Source organism: Oreochromis aureus, linkage group 15, assembly GCF_013358895.1.
Source record: "Oreochromis aureus strain Israel breed Guangdong linkage group 15, ZZ_aureus, whole genome shotgun sequence".
In the NCBI taxonomy this organism is placed as follows: domain Eukaryota; kingdom Metazoa; phylum Chordata; class Actinopteri; order Cichliformes; family Cichlidae; genus Oreochromis; species Oreochromis aureus.
In genome coordinates this window covers 20,093,516-20,114,644 of record NC_052956.1, presented here as the reverse complement: position 1 = coordinate 20,114,644, position 21,129 = coordinate 20,093,516, and the positions used below count along the sequence as shown (strand labels likewise).

General features: G+C 37.9%; 2 protein-coding genes across 2 annotated transcripts in view; one reads left to right on the top strand and one right to left on the bottom strand.

Moving 5' to 3' along the window:
* Positions 1–720: 720 nt before the first annotated feature.
* Positions 721–20,136, bottom strand: rfx6 (regulatory factor X, 6; the record flags this gene model as incomplete). Its single annotated transcript, XM_031756271.2, has 21 exons — positions 721–1,486; positions 2,983–3,183; positions 4,782–5,146; positions 5,306–5,618; positions 6,468–6,671; positions 7,093–7,215; positions 8,301–8,418; positions 8,982–9,091; positions 9,233–9,377; positions 9,487–9,646; positions 10,400–10,449; positions 11,014–11,127; positions 11,208–11,285; positions 11,426–11,533; positions 11,833–11,860; positions 12,170–12,247; positions 12,378–12,439; positions 12,746–12,869; positions 14,137–14,296; positions 17,264–17,403; positions 20,114–20,136. Coding segments are annotated over 21 exons (2,883 nt in total), but the record flags the coding sequence as incomplete, so codon positions are not given.
* tdrd15 (tudor domain containing 15) overlaps positions 20,132–21,129 on the top strand; it is a 16,412-nt gene continuing 15,414 nt past the window's right edge. Inside the window, exon 1 of the mRNA XM_031756272.2 lies at positions 20,132–20,283. Within this exon, the coding sequence (XP_031612132.2) occupies positions 20,148–20,283 (136 nt within the window). The 5' untranslated portion in view covers positions 20,132–20,147. The remainder of the gene's footprint in view (positions 20,284–21,129) is intronic.

The window sequence follows — 21,129 nt, the reverse complement described above, 5'->3', positions numbered from 1 at the left end:
ATAAATGAACTAGTACTTATGTATATAGCATTTCTACTTTGAACACTCAAAGCACTTTTTACTAAATGCCTCACTGACCAAATCACACTCACTCATATAAGCGCTTTTTTTTCTATGCCATTTCCTTGTCTAACACTGGCACACACTCACATGGCTCTAACCCGATCACCTTCTAATTTTAACTTCATGTCCTATGAATGTGATCACGTTTATATGTGAGTTTCTGCCAAGTGATAGGCCGATTAGATCTTTATGTTTACATTGCTCAGGTGTACCTAATAAAGTGGCTTATGACGGTATTTACTTTGCCTGTCAGCACCCTTTGTTCATCTTTAATCAGATATAAGCTCAGACTGTATTTAAAGTTTATTTAGGGGTCGAATAAAAGAAATAAATATTAATATTTATGTTTCATGAGATTGAACTTTCACCTTAAGAGCTATTATTATTTCTATTCTTTGAAAGGGGGCTTACAGACATAATTAGAAGAATCTGACCTTTCCAAACCTTGCTCTCATAGTATGATTTTAATTCTTCTTGAAAATATAACCACTGATTTGTTTGGATGCAGAGTTTACTGAGGAGCAGTTTAAAAGAACAATAAGGCAATGAGGAAACTTGGGGCATAAAAAAATTTCATTACCAAGGCAACAGCCTTTGGCTCTAAATGACTGGTAGGAGTATTGTTTTAAAAAAAAAAAAAAAAAAAAAAAAGCAGTGATAACAGCAGAAATGTTTCACATTTTTAAGTCTAGACTGATGAATTAAAAGTCAGGGCAGACCAGGTGTTTTTCACTTGCTGTGCAGTCAGTGGAAAGTACACTGTTCCATTTTCAAAGCTTTATTTACAACCTCTTGCACACAGAAAAAACACTGAAGGAACAAAAGCAGTGTTTGCTGTTATTTCCAATCTGGAAAACTTACCGATTAAAAAACACAGTTGTGGTTGAAGAAGAAACAACTGTTTCCAGGTGGATAGCGCAGTCTGCGTGTATTTAAATATATTTAAATAAGATTTTTGTTAAATATAAATATCTTTATATTAGCATAGGTATGAAAGTCTGGCTTCCTGATAAAACTGTTATCAGAGGTCAACTGTTTTTCATCAGCACTGCATGCTGGAGCGTCCTAGTGGCTGAGTGAAGATTCATACTGTACCTTGCAGCTTGGGTGTTTGCTGTAGTGAATTTAGTAGAATCTTACATGTCGTTACCCTTTATCAGCCCACTGGGCTTGTTGCTTTTTTAAACCAAACCATCCTACACAGCAGTACTGGCACATACGTCGCTCCGTGGACGATGGATCCATCATTGCACTCCTCCTGTCCCCATGAACACAGTGTTGATGGGGGGCAGCGAGGACACCAGGTCCTGGACCTCTGAGGATGCCGTCAGACGCTGCTGAGAAAGCAAAGATTCCTGCGAGGTGAACTGAGAGGGAAGTCCAAACATGCAGGGGGCAGATCCCGATGAGGAGAGGGAGTGATCTGAGGAAAAGACAGCATGTTTCAGTTTCTTACAAAGGATATGAAGATGAATCCTTCTTTCTTTGTGTCTTCATGGATTGTTTTTGCTCTTATGACAAATTTCTTTTGCGCTTCAGAGCTTTTCTTTCAATGTCTGATGGCCATTTAAATGCTTTCCTCTGGATCAAAAATAGGTCTATAAATTAAGAACACGTGATTTAAATCCCTTGCAGTACCTTTACGACCACCGGTGGGGTCATGAGAAGAATCCAGCCTGCTCTCATTAACAGGAAGTCAATTACTGCTGTTTTGTTAAAGCTGCTAGTATCTCACAGTTTGTCTTTGTCTGTTGGTGTTGGTACTATGATGTAGAAAATTTATGGCAACACTAAGAAGAGTCACATTAACAACTTTGTCATGTATGGAGATCAGGAGTGAAAAAACAAACCAAAGCTTTCTTTATCCAAGAAATAAACTCCTGATATTGTTAATCATACACAGCGCTAACTTAGCTTGTTTTTCAGTGTCAGGAGAAACTGGAGCTATAAACTCCACACAGCAGGACTCTAACTAGTGTCCTCTTGTTGTGAGTTAACAATCCTAACCACTAAGCTATCATGTTGCTAACAAATAGCACAGTTTCCTTGCTGATACACTAACATTGTGTCAGCCAGTGACGTGTAACCAAGCTTCCATATCTATGAGATGGTGAATGGGGAGAATCCATAGAGAATCACTGCTATACCAGTCTCACAGAGTTTTATGTTTATACCAAGCTGCTGTCAAACACTGATGTGCACACCTTCCAACAAACCCACCTTGACGTGGAAGTGGACTTGAAGTATATTCATGAAGTACAACGGTGCAGCTGAACTGTGCACGACATGTATATTTTACTTTTCGGTGCACTTTATTTGTGTTTATCTAGCGAATTATGAGTTACGTTAATCCTACCAAGTCGTTTCAAGTTAAAGTGGACCTCTGCACATTTTTAGCTTGATATTATTTTAGCTTTGTGTATCTGACAGCTAAAAATAATCCTTATTTAGCTTATCCTGGGTCTTAGTGTATTCCTTTGGTTTATCCTCTGTCTGAGCTGCTTCAGCTTCCTTCCCAGCAGAGGCTTTGAACAGCAGGTGGGTGGCTGTTGTGAGCCTGAGGTGACCATATGAGGGAGATTCACCGTCACTAAAATCGTGATGTTCCAATGGTACAAAAAAACCCATCAGAGCATTCAGAGCAGGCTGAAGTCTGAGCTTGTGGTTCACAGAGATGATTTGAACATACACCAACTTTGTTATATGAAATTTTGACCATGTTTAGCATGAACATCCAACACTGTAACAACCTGTAGTTTACTAGCACAATAGTTTCTCTCCAAGCTTCTTATTTAGAAAGCAGAGCTCTTCTAGCAGCTCACAGTAACAAAAGAAACCCCTGAGATGTCTCCATGGTTGTATCCCTACGATTCTACTCCTCATCCTGCAAAACTGCTCTCATTACTCCTCTGTGCTCACCTGCTCCGTTTTCTGCCTCACTGTAAAAGGCTCCTGCTGTTTTCCTTCCTGGCTCGTCCAAGATGTTGAGTGGATCATGGACTTCGGAGTACGTCGAAGGGAAAGGACGCAAACTGCCAACACTGCTGATGACAGACACGTGCTGGTCAACCAGTGATGTCATGCGCTGGCTCTCCAGGTAATTGCTGTTCCCATAATAGCCTGCTGAAAGAGAAAAGTGTTTTCCAAGAACTTACAGTTTGGTAAGAAACTTTTTTTACTTTTTTAGTGTGCAAAAAATTGGGTGTGCTTCCCTTGATGGTGCATTTAAAAAGATCCACTACAATTGTAGTCACCATCATCCCCCACATTGAGACATCTGGTGTTATTGTGCACAACAGTTATTACAGTTCATTTAAACACATTAAAATCATTGTACACAAAACACTGGTTCCAAACTTAGGCATCAGGGATGCTCAAGAGGCCAGAAAGATCTGAGTGGAAGAAATCAAATTTACAGTTGAGTAACAAAATATCTAAACCCTTTCACTCTGTGCAGATTGTGGTTACAAGACTGAATTTATAACAAGTATGCTTAGTCAGAGTTTAGGCCGATATCCATAAATAGAAATTTTATGCTGGATTCTTTCATCTCTGGTTTCTGAAGATCAAATCAATCGCAGATTTTCTATTAAACTCTCTGAGGCATAAAATGTAATTTCCAGTCCTGCAAATGTGTCCATCTGCATATGCTTTTCTATGTGGACAGCAAACAGAGAGGGGCTTTCACCCACCACAAATATGCAGCCCTTTAAAATCTCATCTGCAAATAGCTGGACAGGGATGACGTATGCATCCATCAAATGCTGGTTGGTTGACAAGTGGGCTGGCACAGGACAGTTCACCAGCGGTGGGAGAGGAGTCAAAAAACATCAAAGTTTTTTTAAAATATAGTATGGAAAGTGCAAACTGTGGCAGCAGTGGACACTTTTCACAGTTTTTAACACTGAGTTTCACCTCAGCTCTTTGTATGTTATAATGTGGCTCTTCTCCACAGCTGACCGAAGGACCAAGAACAGCACAATCAAGAGTAGCCCACAGACTGCTTGTACCACACATTGTGCGCACTGCCTTCATCTACAAACACTCTCTGCAGGTAGACAGGCAGTCGGTGCTTCGCACTCAAGCATAAAACAAGCATCTGTCATCGTAGGTGGTTCCCCTGTACTTTGGAGAAGGGCAAAACTGCCTTTTTCAGGAAAAAAATAGCTTTTGATGTCAGTTAGTATGATTATTTTCTTTGAACACTAATTGCCAATATACACACATATTCTAAGCCTGTATTGTTAGAGATAGGGTTAGGATCATAGTAGTCACCAATGATGACTTTGACCTCAGACGCTTAAGATGCCCAAACCTTATATTCAAGGTTTATGAGGACCTTAAGTCAGGTACCAGCATCAGCGATCTGCAAAATTGCTATTTTCAACACTGGTATCATGCCAGCACTGTATAGAACTTAAATGAGCATCATAGGGCTGACTATAAAAGCATGAGCAAGCACGAGACAAGAAAAACCAATGATAAGAAAATGAGTGGCTTAAGGTTGTTACACACCAAACATTTTGCTAAAAAAACAGCACGAAAATTTCAAATTTTTCAGATTGAAACTTGGCGTATAACTTATATACACACCGAGCGTGCTGCATTTTGCAGAAAATCTGCCCTAAAAAAAAATCACATATAAAACATTTGCAGGGATTTTATGCAACTGGTGTTTAAAGACCTTTAGACTGAGGCCACAGTTTGGGAATCCTTACCGCTTGGTCCTGTGACAGAATACGTCTGTGCCTGACATCCACCACCAGAAAGGTTCAGGCCAGTCTCCACAAAGCCAAACCCCTCAGCTGAATCCAGAATCTGGGCTGCAACCTGAGGGTCAAGTCCGTGTTCACTGTGAGCTGGATCTGAACCTGAAGTGTAGGCAGATGTGGGCCGGACTGCAGAAGCATAGGATGCCAGGGAGCAGTTAGTGCTGCCGGATGAGTGATGGACAGGAGCAGGTTGATGATTGTAGAACACGTCTTTATTCAGGTGCTGGTCGTTAAAGGAGGGGTACCGAGACAGGTGATAGGCAAGAGATGAAGCTTGAGACTGAACCGAAGCCAGACACTGATTCTGAGGCCTGGAACACAAATTAAAATTATTTTTGCACAAAGTTTGAACAGAACTGTCAATAAAGGTTTGTTGTAGCTCATGACTCAATGCTAATTATCAGATTTGTTCCAATGCAGATAAAAAAAAAATATGATGCAAAATACCAAATAAAATGAATGAAATTGACCTGAGAGCAGATTGGTAGTTTGGGGTTGAGGAGCTGCTGGCTGGAGGAAAATAACTGGAGGTGGTTTGAGGTAAACAATGGTACAGATTGTCCGTGTATGAAGAGCAGGGGCTGGGCTGGGTCATGGCACTGAGAGATGAAAGGCAGGAGGAAGAAGAGGAGGAGCAGGTGGTGGAAGAAGAAGAAGAGGACATCAGTGGCCTTCCTGCCATGGGCCCCTGATTGATGACAGAACCTCTGTGAACTAATCCCGCTGGAGAGATCGGGGGGGTCATGAGGGGGCCGCTGACCTGAGAGAAGTCCATCTGAGGACCTGATTGTGGATGAAGAGGGATACAACGGTTAGAGGCCTAAAGAAACCAACATCAGACATATGCTTACAGGAGTTTTAAAAGTTTTTGGTAGCAAAACAAAGAACTCAGAGTTAAGACAGAGAGGCTTTGTTATGTAACCTTTACAGTAACATCACAAGCTTCTAACACATTAAAGTGACAACAACCCTGAACCTTGGTTGGAACTTTGGGAACCTTGGTTATCTATCATAACCCCATGTGTCTGAGGGCTGGATGTTGCATTAGCTCATCTGGTGGAAAAGAGTGCTATAGAGAAAAACGCTAACCTTATGATAGATTTCACTTTTGTTCAGCATCACCATCAAGACTTTTCAGCGTTTCTATGATGAGTGCATGCTTCCCTAAAACATACCTCAAGTTCTTGTACTATGAGCTTGTTTGCACGGACCTGTTAAAACATGGTTTTATTCAACTGTGCAGGATACACTAGTACATCAATGGGCTGATATTTTTGTGGGACAGCTGATATGACATCTGCTTTGTTTTCACTATATTAATAATTTTGTATTCGTAATCATTATTTATCCATGAAAATGTACCCAAAAAGCCTAAACTTTGGCTCATTTGAGGATTTACAGAAGACCTAATGATAGCAGATGTCCCTGAAGGGAATAGCAGCCAAATTTAAATTACGTATGATTTCTGTTTTTCAAACATGAAGCTGTCAAACCATTTGATTACAGTTTGTATTGTATAGCTGAATATTGTTTTTTGATTAACCTAAAAGACCACAGATTAAAACATATTTTATATGATAGTAGAAAACGTTTTTTCATGTGACAGAAACTCCTAAATGTCTTTTGTTTTACCAGAAACTGTGAAACCAGAGGTTTCAGTCCCTTGATAGATGACAGTTTTTCCCTCCAGGCTTTGCTGATTGGTGGACAGAGACATGTAGGCGTGTTCTCCCAGAGACTCGTTCTTTACCGGCTGGTCCGTGGCAGCAGTGGCCTTGCTGCGATTTGCCAGGAAGCAGGAACTGGGCGAGGCCATGAACGCCGCTTTACTGGCATCTGAAAGTGATGTGAATAACATGAGGAACCTCTGATAATAATCTGGGTGTTTAAATCTATTACACTGCATATGGGTCATGTAAAGAAAACTAAAACTTACACAAACACGAGTCTTATGTTCATATAAGATAAGATATCTGAGGTTAGAAACTTCCTTATTACTCTTATTTTATTTTATCACACATTAATACATGTAAATTCATTATTAATGTACTAAAACATATATTAATTCTATTTTTACAGCACTGTAGGGCGTCCTGCATAAAAATCTGGTAACCCCAGGTTTTTTTTTTATCTACATCCAGGTTTCGATTGATCTATTTACTACATCCATAATAATTACGCTCTTTAAACAGTAGTGGACCTGCAGTCGATTTGAGTTAATTATGGATGTCTGAGCAGCTGAAATGATGCTTGATACCTGCATTTTTCATGTATTTGTCCAACAGGTTCTGAAGGTCCTGCTCTTTGTCATTGTTGAACTGAGTCTCCAGAGCCAACAGGATGTACTCGTCCAACAGCATCCTGATCAGATGGAAGGAACCTGTCGCAACACAAACACTTTATGTATCTACAGATATACCACAGCCCAAAAGCTCTGCGACTTCAGCTGAGTGCTTGCGTCATGCTTTCTCTCTATCTGCTGTGTGATCTTTAAGATCAATCTGCTCTCTGTTTGACCTGCAGAGTCACAGATTCAGCTGGACTTTAAAAACAGAGAGGGAGAACGAACTACCAAATGGTCAGTGTTTATTCACACACACACGCACACACACACACACACCCCTGCACAGTGTTTAAACAGAGAGCACACGACCTACAGATAAGACTGTGTGTAATCAAGGCAAGTCTGGCCATTACAATTTATGATGCTATTGTAGCAATCTGCTCAGAGCTAGCTTGTATTAGACCTGTGTGTGTGTGTGTGTGTGTGTGTGTGTGTGTGTGTGTGTGTGTGTGTGTGTGTGTGTGTGTGTAGATTCACTAATGGACAAGAAAGCAGTGGCAAATTCATATCTGAGCAGCTACTGCAAATATTACAAATATTACAAATATCATGAGCGATATGCAAACAACAACTGGACCTATTAAAGCTTTTCCTTATTTCCTCTCATAAATAGAACTGTGCAAAACTCTTGAGTCATTTCTCATTTCTTTATATTTTGCTTCCGAGGACGTAGACTGTTTTCTAGGGGAATTTTTAAGCAACAGTTAAGCTTGAGCAACAGTTCTCCAGACTTTCTGAAGATGCCTCAAAGTTTTTCTTTGGACATTGGCTGCTTTTTCACTCATTTTCAGCCCATTCCTCTTACCTGAACATTTTTCCTAGCAAAACATAAAGACATAAAGAAATGGCTCAAAATGTCTGCACAGTCCTGTATATACTAATAAAAAATGGTGGCTACTCATATTAAACATGGCAAAAAGCTTCTAATAATGAGATCAGCGTATGTACAAATAACCCTGGTGGTTAAAAGCTCAGACTTCAGGCAGTTTTTTGTACACCCTGGTGCGTGTCTGCAGAGGAGAGCATCTGTAAAGCTTCCTCATCCCCTTGCTGTGAAATTTACACTCACTGACATTTTAAATGAACCATCAGGTGTGAGAGAACTTCTTGGATGTTCTTACCAAAGCTAGAAGCATTGTTGAGTGTGAGCGTGTGCATCACTCTGGCACCAAAGAAACTCCACCTGAGGAGGAAATCCTGAGCGCGCTTCTTCACTGACCGGCCGCTCTGTTTACCAGGCTGATCAAAACACAAAAAGAGAAAAAAAATCCTCTGGTTTCATGGCAGGACCACAAGGCAGTATATAAAAGATGGACATGGCTTCCTGGTTTGAGTTAGTTAATTTTGAAGTGCCTTAAACACTTCCCTGGTGGTCTTTGTGCCAGCAGGGGGCGCATCCTGTGGTTTCAAAAATTGTTTCAAAGTTTATGGCCTTCTGGTATCATTATCTAAGACTGCAGTAAAGACTATCTAGAGGAATTCATGATCTAAACAGTTGGTTTGGAGTCTTAACAAACAAATCGGGATGTTCATTTTTTAAATTCTGATGTCTATTCATGTCCAGGAGGAGGATAAAACAGGGTTTACTGTGGGCCTAACTGCTGTATGACAGTACAGTAGCAACAACTGCTCGCTTGTCATGACTGTTTTCAAAACACAAAAATGGCAATGTAAAAATGCTCAAGGCTTCACAACTTGACCTCACTAACCAAAAAGTGATGTCACGATGGTTATATTCTTCTTTGAAATGTAGTCTTTGGTATCCACACAAATACAGGGACACTCAGGTGAACAGCTTTTACCTTGATGACTTTATGCTCCACCACAGAGTCCAACCACTCGATGAAGGACTCCACTGTGGCGTTTTTTCTCAGCAGCTCCTTCAGCTCCTGAAAGACTGTAATGGAGTCATCTAGGCAAACAAAGGAAATAAAGAAAGGAGAGAACAGGAAAAGTTATTCCTAACAGGAGGTTCTCATTTTCACTAGAATAGAAAGTCTACAAAAGTACAGATCATTTTAAATATGAGGCTGATGCTGTGCTTGAATCTTACACTCAGAGTAGATATCCGGGTCCTGATCTCCATTAACGGTTACGCTGAGAAGAGGCTGCGAGCTAATGCTGCTAAGATCCACATTGTCGATATCCAGCACCATACTGGTCACTACAGCCTGATCGAAAAGCGCCGGGCGTGCTATCTGGATTAACGGAGAGAGGGAAAAAAAAATAAAAAATCACTCCAGAAGTTTTTAGCATGCTTATTTTAAGACGCTGGTGTACACTGTCTTCTGTTGTATAATGTTATACCTGTGCCAGGTGTAGGAATGAGGTCTGTCTCTTCAGGGATGAAACAAAGCGGCGTGCTATGGGAAGCTTCTTGGCTGCGAGGCATTCGGGGAGGTTTTCCAGCGAGGAGGCCAGCCAGTGCTCCCAGTATTTGGCAAAGTTGCGGATATCTGCCAACAGACTGGAAACAGAAACATCCTCAATGTGTAGATTCGCTGATTTTTAAAAATCTCTGTCTGTCTCTGACTATTTTAAAATGTAACAGCTACATCCCGTGTCTCTACAGTTTAAAAAAGGATATTTTTCGGATCCAGGCTGTCTTGAGGAAAGTTTAAGATAAGATAAGATAAGACCTCATTGATCCCACAGCGGAGAAATTTGTGCTTTACCACAGCTCAGGTGCAGCTAGCAGAAGAATACAAAGAGTAAACCAAGAATATAAAGTCAAGAAATACAAAATAAATAAGATAATATAATATACAATACAATACAATACAATACAATATATACAACAGTAGCTGAGGTTCTGTGTACACGCATACATACACAGTATATGGTGTATATAAGGGTTATGGAAATATGCAAGTAATAAATTTCAACTAATATACTTCTACTATTACCATGTAAGTAATAGATATCTATAAGTATCTGTAAGTATAGACATGTACATGCACACACACGTACAAATACACATACATCCATACCCACTAAATATACATATATATACACATATATACATGTACATGTCCATACTTATATATGATGCAATTTGCATGAAGTGGTGACCGTGGATGACCAATAAATGCATTTTGCATTATTTTGCATCATTTTACATTATTTTGCATTTTATAAAAATATTACAAGTCCTTGTTTGTTTGCTTGTTTTTCAAAAGTACATCAGATGAACATTATAAGCAAAGCTGAAGTAACAAACCTTTCAGGCATTTCCTGCATTGTGGCAGGAATCAGAACATCTGTTAAAACCTGAGAAAATAAAGGACAAATTACAAGAGAACAACAAGGAGACGGTTTAAATGTTTATAGAAGACTCCTCTCCTTCTTCCTCAGGGATGTTAATGAGACTTTTTTCCCACTTCATTGTTATTAATTTGCCAAACTGATATTGAATTTCAAAATGTGCGCAGGTCAATTTCTACATCTTATACTGGAACAGACACAATAAGCTTAAAGTGGACATATTACGCTGTTTGTTTGTGCAGACATATAAATATCGTTACAACAAAGGGCTCTCATGTTAAACATGGCCAAAGTTCTAGTAATTAGGTTTGCATCAAAATCCATGATCAAGACAAAAGAACTAAACCAGCTTGTTTTAGACACTAAGAACTGGGGGGCTGCATTAAAGTTCAGTAAAAAATGTTCAAAAAGTATGATTTTAACTCATGCTAAGCTACTCTAATAGAGTCCAAGAATAAAGAACTATGTTACAGTAAATAAGCAAAATCAATACTTTCAAAATGCTTGAGAAACGTTTCGGCTTTCACAAATAATAAAATGTCAAAATAAAAAGGAGATTTTTATTACAACCTTATAGAGAATGGAGTCGCAGACACAGAAGATGTCGACTATAACGGGGTTTTCCAGCAGCGGCAGCAGATGGTCCGGCATTCCCTGCCAGAAATGGAGCAGAAAATTCTGGATCTGAAAGAAAGATTATTCGAAGGGCTTACTCAGCTTGAAGTCATGTTTAAATTTATATATTTAAAGTCAGTTAAACAAACCTCCTCAAAGTTGACATTTATGGCATTATCCAGGATGCACTGGCAGTGTGTTTTATACATCATGATCAGAGTGTCCACCTGAAGAATAAAAAATTAAGTTACCAGACTTGAAACAGTAACCAAATCAACTACTTTAACTGGAATACTCCATATTGTGGGGGGTAATGACATAATTACATGTGCTTAACCATTTTATAGAAAGCGATTCATCAGCAAACCTTTTCTCTGGAAATGTTTCCTTGCAGGAGAAGATGCTGGGCGCTGGGGAAGTCTGGGAGCAGCGTTCCAGTTTTAGAGCTCAAAGAGTATTTCCTGGTGAAGCCACCCTGCAAAACATATTACAGAAGATATTACATTTCCTGAAGAGTTTTTATTGTGATTTAAAACTATAAATTTACAAATATGTCAGAGATGTTGCTTTATAAAACTAATTTAACGAGTTCAGTGAACTCACAGCAGTTCTGTCACAGAGCTTAATACGTTTAATGAAGCTTAAATTAATAAAACTTATATTTCTGATTCATTTCTGTTTAGTTTATCTTAATAAAAAAGACAAATTCCTCTAAATTCCTGTGTGATATGTTGGAATGCATTTTCAGTAATTGAAATTAAAAGTGAATATTACCTCATTTTTGAGCTTGCTCCCTGAAAACCTGTCATCAAAACAGAATTATTTGGATTTTACATTCAGATGGAAGTTTTTTCAAAATTCAGAAAAGTGTAAATTTGATCAAATAAAATAAGAACAAAACAATAAATGCAAACATAACAAAAGTATTATTTGACAGAGATTATCTTATTTATACATTATTCATCTATTAATCTCCTAATAGAATACTAATGGACACAGTAAACTGGTAGAAAAATCAGGTAATGTAAAGAAATGCAAGCTTCTGTAGATGTAAGGAAAACAGTACGTGATTATTGGAATAAGAGAATTGGTGAGAAGCTTTTAAAGGTACCTGGTCAAACCTTTTCCAGAATAAACAGAGTGATAGTAAGCACTGCTCTCTTTGATGCCGATTCCATAGTAATGATATCTTTAAAAAATAAAATAGTCCAGGTAATAATGTCAAACACTGACCAAACCTTTATTGAAGGAAATGCTGTTATGTTGTGTTGTATTATTTATTCATTGTGTGTCGTATTAGAAGGTAAATGTTGCATTACTTGGAGTGTCCTCTGGTGCCGAGTCTTCTTGTTGTCAGGAGAGGAAACTTCTGTCGGATTGTCTGAGAAGGTGAAATGTTTTGGTAAAATCAATCACGAGTTCATTTTCACAAAACTACTGTTTTTATGTCAGATTTTAATGTTGTAATTCATTAAATCAATCAACAGTCTACAGTGACTTTATAATACATGTAATGTATATAAACCTGATGTGTAAAGTTTGTAATAAGGTGCCTTTAAGGTTTAGTAAGCAAAAGCTTGGGCGTCTAAGTTTTTTGAAAGACACATAAAATAAGTGAAAGAACCGTATCTTTACCTAGACAGTGCATAAAACACATGAAGAGAATAAATGAGAATACACCTCACACCTTTCCAAATGTAGCAGCACAGGCCGGCTCCAGCTTCTCTTTCCTGCAGAAGTCCAGATAGTGGGCATAGAGGATGCATCGAGGCAGACACACTCCTTCACACACTATGTAATTCTCCTCCAGCCTGGTCACACACAAAATCTCTCTTATAGAGTTTTCAGAACAATGCTTGAAACATTCACTGATCGCAGCATATTCAAATAAAGCTCTGGCTCAGTAACAAAGAGGAAAAAACAGTAATCTAAAATGTTAGATCCAGATACACTGAACAAAAAGTACAGCTTTATTGGGACCTATAAGATAATAGTGCATGAAAAAAAGTCAAAAGAGCAGGAAGAGTTTAATATGATGCACGTAGAATGGAAAAAGTAAGACTACTAATACCACTCCTGATGGCTGTTTGGAGGGTATTCATTTACACTTTTTTAGTGCATTGCAAATAATAGTAAATCTTTTCATGAGGAATTTATTTTCTGACTTGTTAATTTCTTCTGATGTCTTACTTAACTTTTTTCTTACGTAACTGATTGTTTGGTTTTGGAAAAAAAAATCACCACAAAGGAAAATTATTTGAATTAAACAAGAATTTTGTACATGTGAGAAACTGGGAATATGTAAGATTATGTTTATATCAAGTATCATGTTTTATAATGTTATTTTTATAAAGCACTGTAGAATAGCGAAGAAGTAGTATAGCGGAGTCCCACAGGGATCAGCTTTAGGCCCTGCCCTGTTTACTCCATATACAGGAGATATTTCTATCATCCAAATCAGTGCTGTTTATTATTATGCATCTTATATTCTACTGCTCAGACCCACAGGGTTAGCTCAGTAGGTAAAAGTGGTCGCCCCATGATCAGAAGGTCGGGGGTTTGAATCCACTGAACGGCTACCCTGAGGTACCCCTGAGCACGGTACCGCCCCTACACACTGCTCCCCGGGCGCTGGATTGGTGGCTGCCCACTGCTTCACTGAGTGAATGGGTTAAATGCAGAGAGTAATTTCCCTACAGGGGATAATTAAAGTATATACACTATAATTATTATAAGCAGGTGTCTTCAGATTACAGGCCGGTGATGATCATCTGCAGACTAAAACATGCTCTAAACTCCAAAAAGACTTTTTTTTTCATAATACATCATGTCACTGATCCTCACAATTACATTGTTTTACCTGTCCAAATTTAGTGGTATAAAAGTATAAAGGACAATAGTAACTACAAGTTATTTATTAAACATCCCCACTACAAAAAAAGCCGATGTCTGTGTGTAAATCTGTTAACAAGTGTAACAAAGTCTAAGCAACATCTTGGAGGATGGAGGGATAAACATGGCCACAACCAACACTAGCAGGTAGTTAGTGTTCAGACTGTGTGTCACTAATGCTCTTACCACTGCAGTGTGAGCTGTGTCTGTTTCTTCTTGTCCTTGATGATCTGACTGATGGTCTTCCTGGAGGAAGGAATAGTCTGTTTGATGCTCAGGTCTGAGTTCAAGTCCACCAGATCTTGATCTTCCTCTGACGACGGCGTCTCATTACTTTCCTCTGCTTCTGATACAAACAAATACAGGGCAGAGTGGCATAAGGTGAAAAATTTATACCATAATTTACATATACTGTATACTATATTCATAATACATAAGAGATCTACTGAAAGATACCAGCACTCAAATTATCACTGAACATAAAAAAAGTGGTTTTAATTTTCATTAATTGCAAATATACAGAATCTCTTTTACTTTAAGGTTTTAGTTGTTTGATAAGAAGAACTGAGTTAGTCTTGCATTTAGTCTTTTAATAACACATCGACTCTGTTCCCCTTTGTAAGACCTTCATTTGTTATTACTGTAGGTATTGTTGCAGAACAAGATGGGTCAGCAAATCATCTGATGTTCTGCTATAACGTTTAACAAATCTAAATATGCCCCAAACAAAACAATAAATAAATAAAAGGTAAAGAAGAGTTGTGTGCACTTCTTAGATTTAATCTCAGTCTGCAGACAATGAAGTTTAAGTTAAAATTCATAATGAGCCCAACACCACCTCCTCGTCCATCCTAACAGCGAGCTTAAAGGATGAAAACACCGTAAAAATATCCTGTGACTATTAACTGTCAGGACCTTGAATCAGTTGATTTTCTGTATATCTGAGGTGCTGTCTGAACATAGTTATTACTTTTCTTCACTAATGAAATATCGTTCATGCAATTCTATGATTTATTTCAGTTCCAGTATTTCATCTTATCCTTGCTTCAAGGCTTTCCTTGTAAAATCTCTCTTTTTTTTTAATCCACACTGGTTCTGATGGGAATGAGGACAGTTTTCTTATTTCCAGCCTTAAGAAGGTGATTTTCTGTCATCATTTCTCGGAACGATTGTTCGCTGATGTGTACACAGTAAACCGTAAATTACATGAGGAATTTTAAAGCGAATCAAATAATAAACTGTTACTTTCTGAAGCGCAGCATAGCAGCCTTTCAAAGACATTTACTGTAACTCCATCTTGACTTGTTATTGTGCTCAGTGGGGACGTTTTAATTGCTTTTTGAAGGATTTTTTTCTAAAGAATGTTTTCCCCAACAAGCTAGAACAAAGGACACTCCAGAGGAAGAAAAGAAACAAACCTGAATACTTTTAATGCCATACTGTAACTGTAAAGACGGAAAAAAGAAAGAATGAAAGAAGATGATCTCTATAGCTAATCATAACAAGGCAAACTGTTTAAAAAGCCAAAACAAATGTACGACTACTCAGTCAAAACAACACAGTGCAGGTTATGTTAGATATGATGACACTGTTTATGTTTAGAACGATGCTTTAGGAGTTCATACAACAACATCTCCAAACTGGATAGCAGAGTTTTATGAGAGAAAGCAGGTAGACGTTAAAGAAAAGTGAAAAACAATAGTTCACTATATAGTAAGTGAAACGACTAGTACTGGTTAAAAAATTAAAGTAATAAAGCGTAATAAAAATACATTTTAATCTTCACACTTATTCTAAATAGTGCTTAAAACATACAGAACTATTTTTTGGAGGCACAGAGGATTCATTCACTTTTTTTGGAGGGATTTTACATCACACAGTTTTTTGGTTAAATAATGCCTGTAATTGAATCTCACATAGCTTGTGGTGTACCGCAAGGTTCAATTGTAGGTCCTGTTGTATTCTCTATTTATATTATTCAATTCGACCAAATTATGTATCACAACCTCTCTTTTCATTGATGCAAAGGCAACACAGAGCCTAGGTTACCCAAAAATCCTAAGTGTTTTCAATCCCACCAAGCGTGTTAGTTCCCTTGGCCCTTTGCGAATGAATATGAAGCCTGCTGACAGAAATTTTAGAGGTTTGGTTTGACTCATCTTAGCCTTGAACACACATGAAAACAGTTGTTCAGGTTTGATTCCTCCAAAAATAATCTCTAGAATAAAATCAGTTAATTTCTTTCTTTTCTTTCTTCTATCTCAAGGCTTGACAGCCACCTCTTCTCTCACACCTCCAACCTCAGAATGTTTTAGTTCATCTTCGTGGTGGCTATAGAAGACACTATTGCATCGTTCATATCCTCTACTTTTAATATTCTACTATTTAAAGCACACAGGTCCGAACTCAAGATGGATATCAGAAACCAAATACTGTATAAACCATAGATTCTCAGGTAAAAACCTTCCAGCTGCCCCACAGTCAAGATTTCCATGTTCATTTCCATGAAGAACTCTATATTCTGAAATAACCTGCTTAACAAGGTTTGGAAAAATAAAAATCGAAATAAAAAAATCACTTTTAAAAACAAATTTTTATTATAAACTTTCTCGCTCTTTTATAGTGTGATGTTGCCTTTCAGATGCTTTTATTTAGGTCTTTTTTGTTTTCTGGTTATCATCTCTCCATTATGTTGGGTATTATTTCCATTTCTTGCTGTTTGTCTTCTGTTGGTTTGTTTTCCTGCTGTTTAATTGGATCTCTACTTTAACTTTAATGTGTCTGTTTTGTTTTATCTTAACATCTGAGGCTTTCTGCTTGAGTTAACCAGATTTTTCACATCTGCTAAACCCTAAATCTCCTAAGTAAATAAAGGTGACTTTTTTTTTGACTCAGGATATTCATCTTGGTCAAAATATTCTGTTGAACTCTGTAAAACCAGAAGAAAAGTTCATATCTAGTCAGTGCAAAATGAAAATAATGGGAAAAGACTGCTGCAGATGATTGTTGTCTTATCTACAGGTATAAAATTACATTCCCTCGGTTTTACTATATCCTCTTTTCCTTTTGTTGTTATCATCATTATTACATGTGAACACATATTATAATGTGTGGGCCTGAGAAGTTTGTAAAGTAACCAAACATAAGAAAGTGTGTTTTACCAGAGCTTAAGTGAAAATGAGTCAAAAGGAACATGCATAAAGATTCTGATTGACGCATATAAACAAAACAAAAAAACCTGAGAAATTTTATATAAAATCAAGGATATACAGTTTGAAACTCCAGCATTAACTGAACGTGGCTGCTTTGTTACCTGATTTAATCCCACAGTCGTCCTCCTGATGAAAGTGTGTCTGCCCGTTAAAGTCTGAGCATGTTTCCTTTGGCGAGTTGCACAATGTTCTGGTTAAAGAGCGAATAAGAAACACGCCGTCTCTGGTTGAACTTTCACTGCTGCGTTTCATCGGCATTGTGTAAGAAAAAGAAAAGAAGTAAAAGAAAAAAGTGAAGTTAGTCTGCTGTGTGAAAAAATCCTCAGACACCAAATAATTCCTTAAGCGCTGTGTGCTATTCCCTCCATCACACAAGTCCAGAAAGAGATGAGATCGATCAGAGACACCATGTCCAGAGTTTCTCTATCAGGTAAAAAAGTGGTGAAAAACTCCCAGGCTTTCTCTGTGCGACCTCAGTGTAATAAAGCAGCGCTGTGAGAAGGCAGAGCTAATGAAGCCGTGGATGCATTCATCATATTTACAGAAGACTGGGGCTAATCCACTTTATTAATGATTAACAGAAAAACCCTCATCCATCTGTCCATCCATCTACCTTACCTCCCACAGTCAGCTGGCCCTTTATACAGGGTTAAATACACATAAAACATGTGGGTTTAAGTCACACTCATTCAGGTTGCTTCAATTCATCTGATCTTCATTCGTCTGAAAGCTGAATCTTGAAATGAATGTAACTGTGTGGCACTAGCGAGTTTATTTAAAGCTTCTATCCTCAAATAATAAAAAAAATCTGCATAAACTTCTAGAGCTGCAGAATATTATTTTTGTTGCTGTATCAGTTGAAGTGTATTTAAGTTTTTTTTATGACCCATTTGTAGGTAAATACAGGTTTTTCCATTAATTAATGCCCTGTACCTAAATACAACAGAACTACCACATGACCATCATTAGTAACATCTGTGTTTACATTTTATTTCATGCTGAAATGGTTGCGGCAGAATAGGTATATTAGTTGCTTTTACATTCCTTTATTTATTTCTGCGTCAATTACAGAACCACAGGCAATAACCCAGACTCAGGAAACACTTAAAGACCGTCAAATTAAAAGCATACATTAGCAAATTTACTGTGAAAACTGAATAGTCGCTTCTTTCTGAAAAACACAACCTCTACAACAACCATGTATCACATGTATATAATCTATATTTACTGGCCACCAAATGTATTGTGCAAAGGTATACCAGATTTTAAGGCGGTATTGCAAACTTAAACTATGCACGTGATCCAATCTGAGACTTCTAATATTTCAAAACAATTACATTTTCTTTTACAAATTTGTATTTATAAATTGCTGATTATTTTGGGAGATGCAGTTGTACCATATAGAGCAGTTCTTAGTTTGTATGTAAAGTGTAGAGGGTAGCTTAGAAACGCAGCTGAGAACTAAACTGTGAGAATATAGTGGGGAAAAAAAGTGTAAATTACAATCAACTAACAATACAATCATGAATCAATCATATTTTAAAATATCAAAGCCGATAAAAATAACCAAACAACAAAAACAGCTGCAACTATGTAAAATTTGGTAATTTGCTAGATCGTTGCCAAATAATCTTGCTTCATCCTAATCCGTTAATTTATACCACAACACTGAAAATAATACAACAAAGGTTAAAAAAAACCCATCATGATTAAACACGTCATATTTATTAAATTTATAGTTTTGCTCGTTTTTGTAAGTGTTACTCTAGAAAAATGAAGATATCCTTTAAACTGTTAAGCTTTCAGTCTAAAAGGTATTTTCTTCTTACTTTTTATTGATCTCACTTTTTAAGATGACTTTATTCTTTAGTTACATTGTTTAGCGATGTTCCCACATAGATAACAATATATATGTACAGTATATATACTGGTCTACACTGCTTGAGCACTGGAGCAGACACAGTAAGTATGGATCTCGGAGGTCCTCCACCAGCACATATTGACCCTCAGCTATTTCCATAGTTTCTAGTGAATTTTATACCTTTATTCATTTATGATGACAATGCTTGAAATCCTTAGCATGCAGAAGTCATCCAAATAACTGTGGCTATGGATAATGCAAAAATAAACTTGGAGACAACATCATTAGTTACTTCTGTTTATCTGCTCATTGAGATGAATATCTAATCAGCCAGTCACATTGCAGCAACTCAACTCATTTAGGTACAGTATGCAAGAAAGAAAGAAAGTTGATTTCAGTGATTTTGAGTGTGACACGGTTGACGGTTGGTCCCTGACAGGCTGGTCTGAGTATATCAGAAACTGCTGATCTACTGGAATTTGCTCAAACAGACATATCTAGGGTTTACAGAGAATGAATTAAAAGAAAATATTCAGTGAGCGGCAGTTCTCTGGGAGAAAATGACTTGTACATGTCGGAGGTGAGAGGAGATGGATCAGACTGCTGTCAATTGTAACACAGATATCCACTCATTACAGCCAAGGAAGAAGAGCATTCAAAAAACAACTAAAAAACATTCCAAAAAACACACTTATTAAACACACTTATTATGATTTTTGCCCATCTTACTCCTTATTGTAATTATGTTTAGATTTTTATTTACGGAACTCTTATTTTATTTGTTGTGTCCTGTTCTTTGTATCCTTCTTTTTTTTCTAACTCACTGAGTCAGTTTATTGAGATTGTCTACTTTATTTAAAATAGGCCTTTTTAAATCATAGGCTGACCTTCCACATTTTGGGATAAATAAAGTTTTTCTTGTATTATTCATGTAAAAAAGAAGTAGTAGAAGAGCAAAACAAACAAAATAAAACATTACAACATAAATAGTCTCCTCCTGGATTTATTAGGATGGTCACATGTATGCGTTTTAAATACTCGTCGAGATATGTCCCCTCTATTGTTTATATGAGCAAGGAGTTAATGATACCTGTTGCTTAAAGCATCTCGTACTTCAGGCCGCCATGTTTTTACAGATTTTACCTGGAGCACGAGACAGGCGGCAGCAGCAGGAAATGAGGTCAGCCACGCCACGTGCTCTCGGCCTGGACCGTCTTTACACATCTGAGGCAAGACAGAAGGTAGAAAAGCGACTTCAAGGTGAGCCAGGGAACTACAGTCACACAGGTGTCACCTGCTGACCAGTAATCTCAGTCATGGAGGGCTCATTAGGGATCACAACCACCACAAAGAAGGCGTTAGACCCAGCTGTGAGGGTAGCTTAGCATAGTTAGCTCTGTGCTACTTCTACTGAAGCTAACTCCTTTTCATGAAACGCTCTGCAGGGTCACTTTCCGTTTACCGAAACGCTTACCCATCCTGCAGGTGTAGGCAAATAACAGTTTGTCAGATTCTGTATTCAATAATTACATTTTTATTAAAGGTTTATTTGCACTACATCGCGAAAATCTAAGCTACCTCGGTATATATGATATTAACCCTCTACAGCAGGGGTGTCGAACTCCAGGCCTCGAGGGCCGGTGTCCTGCAGGTTTTAGATTTCACCCCGTTTCAACACACCTGAATCAAATGATTAGTTCATTACCAGGCCTCTGGAGAACTTTAAGACATGTTGAAGAGGTAATTTAGCCATTTAAATCAGCTGCGTTGGATCAAGGACACATCTAAAACCTGCAGGACACCGGCCCTCGAGGCCTGGAGTTCGACACCTGTGCTCTACAGCATAGCGTTGCCCTGAGGCAACAAACCACATTTTCATGCCTTACACTGGCCCTTCAAAAAAAAAAACCCACTTTTTTTTTTTCTTCAAATAATGCTACCAGACACATCTCTTTCCAATAAAATGATGAGTTGAAGGTGGTGTGACTTTCATTTGGGGGGGGGGGGAACCACCCTTTCTGCAAGCTGCACTACATGGGAGACATCTCCATTAGGAGGCAAGATAAAGATCACTATTTTACATGTTTATAGTGAAATAAATGTATA